This window comes from Aethalodelphis obliquidens, unplaced genomic scaffold, assembly GCF_003676395.1.
Source record: "Aethalodelphis obliquidens isolate GAN/ISIS:26980383/991018 unplaced genomic scaffold, ASM367639v1 scaffold7, whole genome shotgun sequence".
Classification (NCBI taxonomy): domain Eukaryota; kingdom Metazoa; phylum Chordata; class Mammalia; order Artiodactyla; family Delphinidae; genus Aethalodelphis; species Aethalodelphis obliquidens.
In genome coordinates this window covers 63,768,581-63,781,045 of record NW_020837951.1, presented here as the reverse complement: position 1 = coordinate 63,781,045, position 12,465 = coordinate 63,768,581, and the positions used below count along the sequence as shown (strand labels likewise).

General features: G+C 40.1%; 1 protein-coding gene across 1 annotated transcript in view; it reads left to right on the top strand.

Moving 5' to 3' along the window:
* Window positions 1-12,465, top strand: part of FREM1 (FRAS1 related extracellular matrix 1) — a 155,990-nt gene that overhangs the window by 96,972 nt on the left and 46,553 nt on the right. The window contains exons 21-23 of the mRNA XM_027105887.1: window positions 2,180-2,321; window positions 4,891-5,086; window positions 9,066-9,330. Coding sequence (XP_026961688.1) covers window positions 2,180-2,321; window positions 4,891-5,086; window positions 9,066-9,330 — 603 coding nt within the window. The remainder of the gene's footprint in view (window positions 1-2,179; window positions 2,322-4,890; window positions 5,087-9,065; window positions 9,331-12,465) is intronic.

Here is a 12,465-nt window from a genome sequence, read left to right as displayed (position 1 = left end):
TGCTTCCTCTATTCCTGCCCACTCTCCAACCTCCCTTAAAAGTTACCCTTGGATTTCCCACCATATCTAATGGCTCTTCTCATCTTGCTGGACCTTGTTAGGTCATCTGACACCATTCCTTTGATATTCCTTTTAGATGCTGTGCTTTTGGCTCCTGGGGTTACACCCCCTTAGTCCTCCTCTGATTCTAGTTGCAGCTATGACGGAACGTACCCTGCACGCTGTCTGTGCCCCATCTAAGTGCCTGTAGTGCTCTGCTTTTTTGCCTCTGGGCTTTCTCTGAAGCAGCAGTGGCTCATTCAGCCCATGTCCAGGCACAGGGGAGAATACTTTGAGGGCAACCCTCCACCTATGAAAGGTAGTGGAGAAGATAAGTATCCCAGCCTCCTATCCTTCTGAAGCATAATTTGAGGCATATTCTACATGGCTCTTCAAAGGATCCCCAGCAGGATTGAGCCCCAGAGCAGTAAATGCACCCTTCATTGCCTTTTCCTCCTTTCCTTCCTCACTCCTCCCTCCCTCTCGCTTGTTCCTGAGATCACTTCCCAAATAAATTACCTGCACCAAGGTCTTTGTCCCTTTCAGGGTAACTCAGACTATGACATACTTTCTTCTCTCTTGGACCCTCTGAAATTTAATTCTGACCCTTTCTTTCTACCAGACTCCTTATCATCTTCATTGTATTGGCTTCCTGTTTTGATTCATCTGTTTCTATATTAAAAGCACCACTGAGGGGACTTCCCTCGTGGTCCAGCGGTTAAGACTCTGTGCTCCCAAAACAAGGGGCCTGGGTTCAATCCCTGGTCAGGGAACTAGATCCCACATGCCGCAACTAAAGATCCTGCCTGTGGCAACAAAGATCCCGTGTGCCACCACTAAGACCCGGCACAGCCAAATAAATAAATATTAAAAAAAAAAGAGAGAGACCTTTCCACACAGTCATGTGTTTAAAAAAAAAAAAAGCACCACTGGGAATTCCCTAGCGGTCCAGTGGTGAGGACTCCATGCTCTGACTGCCAGGGGCCCGGGTTCGATCCTTGTTTAGGGAATTAAGATCCCACAAGGCACGTGGCGTGACCCAAAAAAAAAAAAAAAAAAAAGATGCCCACCACTTATCTCCATAAGCCCTAAACCATCATTTAGCCTTCTAAAATGATAGGATTCATATTCTCTAGTAAAGAGGTGGGCAAAAGTCATCTCCTATGGCCAGGGAAGATGTCAGTTATGAGTAGGCAAGAAAAACCTAGTAAAAGAGGTTAGAACTGAGGTGCTTGGCCTATGGCTTGTCAGCAGAGGAGTGGAAGGCTGTTGAGAATGACCAGTTGATGCTACACAAATGTCCTTAATCTAAATCCCAAGGAAACTTCCCAGTTTTTCTCAGAAACAAAGTGTCAAGTTGGACACAGGCCATGTGTGATGACCAAAACCAAGAGCTAGAAACACAGGTGAAAAGAAATCTCTTCTTCCCTTTGGTAGGACCAGGGAAAACAGCCATATTGGCTGTGAAAGCAGCAGCCCTTTATAGGAGACACAAAACCCATAGCAGCAGCATTTATGGTAGAAGCAGCACCTGCTCTCTGTCCCAGCCTTCTCTTCAAGATGCCAGGAGCTGACCGGGCAGCTGTAGCACTTGGAAAAGATGAATTACTGTGAAGAGAACACTAGTTACCCAGAACATCACCAAGGAGGAGAGTAATGTAGAGGGCTACAGATTACCTAAATATCACCAAATTCATAATGGTCTATCATAAAGGTAACCAGAACACCCGTGAATAAGTCATTTCATTTCTTTAAGTTCCTGTCTGTAAAATTAGAACAATAATACCTAGCCCACTTACTTCATGGTGCTGTTGTTGTATCAGATAAAATTTTGGAAACAAAGTCAGTTTATAAAATAAATTTTAACAGAAAATTATGAAATTCTATACAAGTAGACAGAAGTATGTAATTACCTCGTGCCATACTCATTGTTGCTGACTAATTGTCCTTAGGACTTTCACATGTAAGGTGAAATGAAAGCATATTTTACAAATCTGACTCGTCATTTTCAGTACTTTGGATATTGAATATCATTCCCTAATTTTTTAAGGTTGAACGCTGTAATAGTCATTATCAGTGTCCCCTCCTAAGGTGATGTCTTCTATTTTTTATATCAACCCAGACATCTTCCTTTTTACAGGAAAGCTGAAATTACAGTGAATATGGGTGAAACTCGTATTATTTCTAGTGCAGTTCTCTCAGCCATAGATGAAGACTCCCCCAGGGAGAGGATTTACTACGTATTTGAAAGTCTTCCCCAAAATGGGCAACTTCAGCTTAAGGTTAGTGGCCTTTTTACTTTTATTTTTCAAAATGAATGTAACAGGTATACATTTTCTGAATGCACAGATTCCTATAACTGAATTGATTCTGTAATAGCCATATTTTGCTCAGAGGTAGAAAATTTAATTTTCCTAGTTTGGGGAGAACTCACACTATTCTAAATTTACTTCCTCAATTCAGGGTAAATTCAACCAAAATTAAGGTTCATCATTGCTCCTTCCCCATTGGGACTGTACCTAAATTGGAGCATAGGGAGTTACTGGGGTAAAGCAAGTTATCTAGTTACTGATAGACTTTATTTTTTAGAGCAGTTGTTATGGGTATCAACAAACTGATTCTAAAGTTTATCTAGAGAGGCAAAATACCCAGAATATCTAACACAATATAGAAGAATGAAATTGAAGGGCTGACACTACCTGACTTCAAGACTAATATACAACTACAGTAATCCAGACAGTGTTGGTTTGGTACAAGAATAAACAAACAGATCAATGGAACAGAATAGAGAGCCCAGAAATAGACCCACGCAAGTGTAGTCAAGTGATTTTTGACAAAGCAGCCGAGGTAATGCAATGGAGAAAAGATAGTCTTTTCACAAATGGTGCTCACCAGTCTGATTCAGACTGTGTGTGTGTGATGTCCAAGAATCAACCCAGTACAAATTATAGATCAGTCACTTGAGAAGGTCACTTGAGTATTCCATCATAATGTCTGTCTGAATGGTGGATTAAGGCTAGCAACAGTAACCACCAGCCATCTCCAATGTGATTATTTGACTGAATGCTTAACTTTTAATGTAATGTAGGTACAGCCTGAGAAAAGCAGCAAGGATTCATTCTGTGTAGAACAGCTTGATTGTCTTAGATTGTGGGCACCATAGAGAATCAAAGTGAAGAGCAATCACAGATTTAAATTGAGGTGCAGCTGTGTCCTTATTTCATTTCAAAGAGTAATGAAGCAGAAATGCAGTGACAGCTCACACATTTGGGTGACATGGGAACTGAAGTGTTTTGGTTATGAGAAAATCCAGATGGGTCCATGTTCCCAATATGGTGCCACAGAGTTCTCTCCCTGCTCTCTAGGGCTTTTCCAAGTCTCTCCAAGACCAGGGACCAGGCCTCCTGGACTTTCTCACGCGTCCTGGTTTTCTGGTTGACTTTCCTGCGTTTTCCCCACCTTGAGACTGAATCTTATTTTCTTCCTCTTTGGGGGCTTGCAAATGATTTTGTTAAGTCAGAGCTCACACTTGGGAATGCAAGTGGGGAATTAGATGGAGATGACAGAGAGCAAAAGATATCATCTTCTGTATTTACTTTCTGGGAAAAGATCATAAAGAAAAACATTAAATAGAATTGCAGGCCGTTTGGTTTAAAACCTGAAAGAGAATCTGTTTTAAAAAATAAATTTACAAACAGATCTTATGATGCAGACAAACAATGTGCTTAATTATTATAATTAACTTTCACCCAGTGAGCACTGGGGCAGAACATACCTGTGTGCAAACTTCAGATGGGCACAAGCATTAAAGGGAGGGAACTTTATCAAATAGAATGACAAAGGGAAGTGGTAATACAGTGAGGGGAGAGAAGGCATGTGGAATAATGTGACAAAGGAAATTTTTTAAAAATCATTTAAATTTCTGTTATAGTCTCTTAAACCAGACAGGAAAAGCACAAGATAATATCATATAGTAAATTTTTAAGATGACATTTTGCTTGAATTACCTCAAATGACTTTTATGAGCCCTTCTTAGGGAAAGCTATGCATTTTTAAGAGAAAACAGTAGAATTATTAATCAGAGACAGATTTATTATTATTGTATTTTCGAATAGTCTCAGTTGTCAGCTCTCCCTCAGCATAAGGACCTCTTTTAATTGAAAATGCCACAATTTCTGCACTGAATTCTGTACAGAATATATGCTTAACTAATGCCAGCTTATTATTAGAAGAGCATGATACATAATACATATATGATATTTGCAGTTGTTTTCGTGCTGACTCAGGGTATAAGTGTAGGGAGTGATAGGGACTTTGATCATTTTTGGTCTTTTGGAAGCCTAAAACTGTGTGGACAGTAAATACACCCATTCTATTTATGTTTTATCTACTTCAGATAAGCCCAGTGACAAACCAGTATGAAATAATAGGTTTTATTAGTTGTACAATGCTAAGAACTAAAAACAAAAAAGGAAACCCCAAATGAGACACATTTAATTTTTAAAGAATCAATTCCAACAGCTCGATTACCCACCTGCTCTCAATAATTGAAATACTTAATCAGCTATGATTGCTTGTGTTAAATACCTTGGAAATAGCACTGCAGTTGAATTGCCACAAGACTTTGTCAAAAATCCTTTGGTTAAAGCTCGTTTTTTCCCCAAGGCCTGAAATTGTTTTAATATATTTCTTTAAATGGAAAATATGATGCAGAATGGCAAAAGATTAAATCTAGAGTTTTCCTGAAATATCATTCATATTGGAAGTTTTCAGAGGATATGGAAGATGTCCACTGACACAACGTGGGGGGAAAAAAACCCTGGGCAGCTGACTAATTCTGACACCTTTCAGATAGGGAGGGACTGGGTCCCTCTCCATCCTGGCATGAAATGCACTCAGGAAGAAGTGGATCTGAACTTGCTGAGATACACACACACCGGCGCAATGGATTCCCAGAACCGAGACAGCTTCACTTTTTACCTCTGGGACGGTGACAATAGGTCCCCTGCATTTGACTGTCACATCACCATCAAGGATATGGGAAAAGGTAAAGCATGTCTGTCAGGGTTTATTGGAACCAACTTTTACAACCAGAAGTGAGCTGGTGTAAGCCCTTAAAGCTTTTCCCCTCCCTCTCTTCCTCTCTTCCTCTCTCCCTCCCTCCTTCCTTCCCTCTCTCCCACCCTTTCTCCTTCCCTCCTTTCCTTTCTTCCTTCCATCCTCTATCTTGAAATTCCATCATTTTTGATTTGATCCTTTGACTCCTCACTTGCTTTGCCTGGGATCTGTGAGGTTTATGAGGGTAGCCAATTCATGTTATTTTCAGTATTTCAAAAAGCCTATTAAAAGCCCAGCCTTGCCCACAATATGGCTGCACAGGCTACTTTAACTGTCAGGGTTTTAAGCTTTAAGTAAAATTTTACCAAATCAATGTGATGACTCTAGTTTTATCTTCAGGGATTGAGTTATTACTTGAAAACAGAGTTTGAAAGGAAAAATATTTTCAATACAACAATAATACAGGAAATACAAATAAATGTGTCTTAAAATAAAAAAATAATAGAAAGGAATTTTGTTATTGTAAAGGTTGGAGGTTGTTTGTTCACTTTGGAAGTGCTGACAATACTCTTCAGGGACAAGGGAGAATGCTGTAAGATAATTATCTTCTTGAATTAATTAAAGACCATTTGCATGATAGGACTCAGCAACACATAAATGGCAGAAGGAAGAGATTGAAAAAAAAATACTGGAAAGGAATCTCAGCAAGGGAGAGTGTAAGCCCTTGATTCCCAACATGTCACTCACTACCCCATACTTTTCCTTAGAGCTTATGTGAGGAGGGTAAAGATCCTATCTCATTCATCTGTATAGTCCAGGATCTATATATTCCCAGGACCAAGCATAGTCTTAGATCCTCAGTATGTGCTTGATTGACAGTGCTTTCTTTTTTTGCCTTGGCTGCCAGGAAGCTCAGAGCTAAATTAAATTGGATGCTTAGGTACAGTAAAAGTCTTACTTCATATATATGGTAAAATTACAGTTCTGAATTTTTTTAAGAAAAATTTTAAGCTAGCTTGATTGATTTTCAGATGTTTATTTTGGGGCTGTATAATAATATATTTTATTTGCTTGTTTCCTTGAAGATGTCTAATAAGTGACTCTCAGATAAGCTACGTGTTACTGTACACATTTATTTCTCTCTGCAAAAGTAAGACTGCATTCATCATAAGTATCTGTCCAGGCAAAACGTAATACAAGTAAAATGCACCTAATGTATTAGGGCAGGTTATCCTGTCATTGCCTTACCGAGATGCATTCCCTAGCATGGTGGAGGAGAGTTCTGTTCCAAGCAGCCACCTGGAGATTCTTTCCTGCTAGGGGATCATTTGTCTCGGAAGTCCTTGGAGTCACTTTGAGAGTGAGATATGGAGGATAATGAGAGAATTTCATGGGCTAGGCTTGGAGTTAGGGTACCTGTGGCTGAACTGCAGTCACGGGCCACATTAAGGAGTCTGGGCTGTAGAAACTGGAGCAATGCATCCAGGAAGAAAAGGCATTGAGACTGGTGAGTGCCTCACTAGTCTCTGCTACAATTGACACGTGATTATTTTCTAAAAGTATTTGTGAAAACTTACATCAGGTAGATACATTAACCTGTTAACATTTTCAGAAGTTCATAATTTCTTTTCTTTTTTAAACGTAGTGGTGTTTTATCTCTGTACAGTGTTCTCTCCTTCCCCTCCTCCTTCACTGTTGCTGTCCTTCCTTCCCTCCTTCCTTCCTTCCTTCCTTCTTTTCTTTCTCTCTCTCTCTTTCCTTCCTCTCTCCCTCCCTCCCTCCCTCCCTCCCTTTCTCCCTCCCTCCCTTCCTTCTTTTCTTTCTCTCTCTCTCTCTTTCCTTCCTCCCTCCCTCCCTTCTTGCTCCCTCCTCCCTTCCTTAGCATCAGTTTTCTCAGTTTGCAGTGTAACTTTATAGCCATAATTGTTCATCTCTAAATGAAACTATACTGAATTGTTAGACTAAATCAACACTAATATTAGCATATTGAGCACTTGGGTTATTTCCATTTGGGAGCTATTATAAATAACATTATGTCTTCCCATTGTGCTGTGTCTTCTGATATGTGCAGTGGCAAAAATGACATGGACATCTTTGAGAGAAGTTGAGAAGGACATTGTCTATAGTTGACCCTGATCCATACTCTGTCATTACAGTGCTGAAAAGTTGGGTTCAGGCTAAACCTAGATGCTCTTCCTCCACTCAGCTGTATCTTCTGCTCCTGGTGAAACCTCCTGTGCATGATTTTTATTTCCCCAGCCTTGTTCATTCTTCTTACTTCCTTGATATATTCATCTTGACGCCCTGTGAAGAATCTGGGGCTCAGGTTTTGATTTAAAATTAGGTTGGTCATTGATTCTTAGGTTGGACATAAGTTGCATAGCATTTTGAGTTAAAAGCATAGTATACAAAAAAGACCAATTTGATCATCTAAAACAGGGTTTCCCTGTCTCGGCAATATTGACATTTTGGAAAGCAGAAGTCTTTGTTGTGCATTATCAGATTTTTAGCAGCATCTCTGGTCTCTACCCACTGGAAGCCAGTAGCATGTCTCAGATAGGATAACCACAATGTCTCCAAATGTTGCTAAATGTCCCCTGGGGGGCAAAATTGTCCCTCATTGAGAAACACTGGGGTAAAATTATACCTCCTTGATGTTTTATTTCCTTATAGGACTAAATATCTTTTCAAGGTTTTATTGACTGTATTTTTAATTCAGAAATGACTTGGCATTTATTTTACACACATTTCCTTTTGGATATTCACCATTTTAGTGTTAGTTTTCAAGAATTCCTTATATACTAAAGAAAGGACGCAAAATAATAAAATGTTTGAGTTTGTGCTCTTGGGTCAGATATTCAAGCTCCACCTTTCATAATTGTGTAATCATTAGCAAGTTGGTTAACATTTCTACACCTTAGTTTCCTCATTTATAGCCTGAGAAATATGACACCTTAACCCTGTAACTGTACAAAGTAGAAACTCTATAGTATTTTAGTTGTGATTTTTTTAATGAACCTCAGGTGAGCAAAATTGGATTATAATCCTTAGTTTGTGAAGCACTGTATCCTTTGTCTGTGTGTGATCCTCTTCTCCTTTGCTCATTCAGACACTCATTCATAGTCTTTTAAACATAAGACCACCTGTGTAGCCACCACACATACAAGGACTGGAATATTAACAGTATCAAACATCTACCTATGTGCTCTTTCCAACGTCCAGTGAGAACCACCATCCTGAATTTTGTGTTAATTTTCTTACTTTTGTTTATACTTTTCTGGGACTTGCTCACTCAGCTAATAAATGTTAATAAGCTACATCTTGTGTGGTTGCATATAGCTCTAGTGCATCTATTTTGCAGCTGTACAAAATTCAGTTGTATGAATAGACCAGTTTGTTTATACATTCACCTTTTGAGAAGGCATTTGGGTTGTCTCCATTGTTCTCAGTTACAAGCAGTGCTGCCATGACCATTCTAGCCCAGATCTCCTGGGTACAAGTGCATGTGTTTCTCTCCAGCATGCAGCTGGAGTGGAATCCTTGGGTCAAGGCATAGGTGAGTATCCAACTCTTTACAAATAATTCCAGATTGTGTACCAGTTTACACTCCTACCAGACTCATATGCAAGATTCTACGTCCTCTTCAACACTTGGTATCATCAGGCTCCTACATCCTTGCCAATCAGAGGGTTACAAGATGACAGCTTACTGTGATCTTGATTTATATTTCTGTGACTATTCATGAGACTGAGCGTCTTTTGTGCCTTTGTTGGCCATATTGTTACGCCTTCTTTGTGGTATCTGCTCGTGTCTTTGGCTGAATTCTTCTATTAATCCTTGTTATAGAAATCTTGCTATGTCATATTAGTTTTGACTTCTGCACAGTTTGACCTTTGCTTTTTACCTTCACCTTGGACATTTTATTTTTAAAAATTTGGTTCTTGACCACAACCTCTTCTGCCACGCAGGTGATATTGTCATCCGGGCAAAACCACTTTCGGTGTCTAAAGGTGACAGAGGTTTCCTGATGACCACCACCCTCCTTGCTGTGGACGGAACAGACAAGCCTGAGGAACTTCTCTACATCATCACCTCCCCACCGCGATATGGCCAGGTCGAATACGTCCGCTATCCTGGGGTCCCCATTACAAGCTTCAGCCAAATGGACATAGCAGGACAGACAGTCTGCTACGTACATAAGAGCACGGCAGCTGCCCACAGAGACACGTTCAGGTGAGCCCCGAGGAAACTTTTCAGAACTCCTTCTTTGGATTAGTGCTTAGAAAGACAAAGGAGGGGAAAAAATGGGTCCTTTTCCAGCTCTGGTGTGAGTATGCTCTTCATCCACTCCCTCGATGGATGAAAGGGAAAGGTGCACAATTAAAATGACAGCAGCCAGCCAAGAAATTAGGGCTCGTTGTTTAAAAATAAACACCTAAGCAGATCTCAGTGCAAGCTGTTCCATGAAGAGACATGTGAAGACCTGAGGATCCCCGCTAATGAGAGCTGCGGAAAAGTAATTTACCTCTTTTTGAGTATGTTTTTCTATCTGAGGGAAAGGAATTTGCTAGTAAACATTTGGCATAAGCAGACAGTGCCTTTTGACACAATGTGTTCTGGTAACTACATCATAAATCATGTTGCCATAAAATGGATCGTATTTCCCCATAGAAACCGTGTTATAATTGGGGGCTGTGCACCTGTTCAAGGATTCTGTATCAAATAAATCACTGGAAGGAATAACAATCTGTTGAAAAGGCAAAGATACAACATTAATGAAGGTCTACATTCATTTAAAATACTGAAATCTGTTTCCAGTCACAGAAAGCAAGAAAAACTGCAGAGGATCTATCATTTAGCAGTTTGCAAAGCTGGCTGAACTTGAGTTTCCCCAAGGACCTCAGGGCTGGGATGAGAACCCGGAAATCTTAGACTAGCCTTTGGGGGACCATGGTACACATCTAACCCTGAATTTTACCAATTAAGAAGGAGGCCATGGGGCTTCCCTGGTGGCGCAGTGGTTGAGAGTCCGCCTGCCGATGCAGGGGACACGGGTTCGTGCCCCGGTCCGGGAAGATCCCACATGCCGCGGAGCGGCTGGGCCCGTGAGCCATGGCCGCTGAGCTTGTGCGTCCGGAGCCTGTGCTCCACAGTGGGAGAGGCCCGAGTACCGAAAAAAAAAAAAAAGAAGGAGGCCCTGAGAGCATTGATTCATTTTCCATACACATAGGACTTCTGGCCTCCAGTATAATTTTTACCATGTCAGAAAACAACCTTCCAAAGAATGCTATAAAATAACATAAATGTCGCAGACTCCTGTGTTATTTGAACGGCTCCCATAAACTATCAATTACACTGATATACCCGTGTCCAAATACCACTTTCCTCTATCATATATCTTATCTATCTAAATTCAATATGTCTGCTATGATAAACAGTGTTTAAATGTCAGTAAAGATGATTTTGCTTCCCTTTTTGGCATTTGGAATGATGATTTGAAAAGATGATTTGGATAGTTCAACTGTTAAACAAAAAAATCCAGGGGAGTTTGAACTAATACCTTCTTTTTTCCCTTGACAAGTGTTCTTAACAAGCAGATAATCATTTGGTTGGTCACTCTCTCAATAACGAATTCAGTGCTTGAGTGTTGCTCAGTATTAACTGAAACGTCAGAAGTGGGGAATACTTTCCCCACTGGTTCTTTGGCTTGGGAAGGCATAGGCCTGGGGTCAGTTCCTGCCTTCATTACATCACATCTCTGGTTTTCGTCAAGTCACACATTCTCCTGTGCTCGCATTAACTCTTCCATGAAAAGGAATGATGCTCATGTTAGCTGCCTCAGAGAGTTTCTGAGGGGTTTAAATGGGCTTGTGTACATAAAGTACTGAAAACAATACATGGCACGTAGGAAGAACAAGATAAATATTGGTTTCTATTTGTACTGTTACTATTGTTGTTGTCATTCTTGTTGTTATCATTGTTTACTATATTCTTTCCTTGGCCCCATGTTTTTCTCTCCAATCTTTACACCACTAAGATTAACCTTGGAGGAAAGAAGGTATAAAGAGCAATGATGATTCTGTTTTTCCTGTTTGTTAATGGAGGGTGGATGCTTCTAGGCTTAACCTAGGTCTACCAGATTCAGGGCTTTTCGTTTGATACCCATTTCTGGGACTTCTTGTTCCTGTCCATTCCTGCTTCCCCCTGTCAACGCCTATGGGAGAGTCTGTTGAAGACATTAATGACTGTATTGGAGAAACCAGAGATCCTACTGGTGAAGCCAAAGAATGAACATGTAAAGATGTTGAGAAATAACAATTAGGTCTTAATCAGATGGTAGTGATGAGCTGAAAATGAAAAACAAAATCCCTAATGTGAGGATTGGTGATACCATAACAGTTTCCTAATTCACATGCAGAGAGAGTCATACTAGATGGTGTTTTAGAAATCATTCATCCCAGGAATGTCTAACTTTCTAGACTCTGAAGAGACTTACCTGAGAGGTTTAAAAAATTCAAATTCTTGGGCCTTACCGCAGAGAGGCGACTTTGGTAAGTCCAGTTTCAAGCCCAGGAATCTGTATTTTTAAAAGCTCTCTAGGTGATTCTGATGCTATTGGGACTAGCCATCTCCAGTCTGGTCCAGTCCATTGTTCCAAGTATGTTCTCAGGAGTTTGAAGATTTACAGGAGGCTTCTGAGGGCCTCCCAGAGACAGAAAATGAAGGGGCTGAATTGGTGGGACTCTGCAGCTCACATCCCAGTTTTCTGAGATAACTTTGTTTGGTTTAGTTTTTTGGTGGTTTGACTTTTAGTTTGTTTTGCACACTGAGCTTCTGGGCGAGGTTTTCTTTTAGCAAAAAATCTGTGGTTCTATTTCCTAAAATGAGTGATTAGTACCATCAATGATACAAAGATGCAGAATGACGTGGGCTGGTACAGGAAGGAGACAATAAATAATAGGGATTCAAGAGTGGGAAACTACTCCCTTTTAATTCTCTCTATCCTTCTGTTTCTAGAAGGAAGTCTCAGGCCTGTGCTCATATGTACTTAGCAGCTCTTCAATATTAACTGGTTTCCCTTTTTAGCAAAGAGCGTACAGGCCTCAGGCTCTAAGCCATTGGCCAACAATATCTAGCTAGAATGAAGAACAGTTTGTCTTCCTGTATTTATTTTTATAGTATTTGTAGTGATTAAGTTTTTATGAGTGAAAACTTTGAGCTTTTAGTATTTAAAAGGTTTCTTTTCAAGTACATTTACTTAAGCAGAAAAGTGAGTTGATATAAAACAAAACAGTAGGTAATAAGAGTACAGGTAATACTAGAAAATGGCAACAATTGTGATGATGGTGTTTGAATGACTTAAGATTA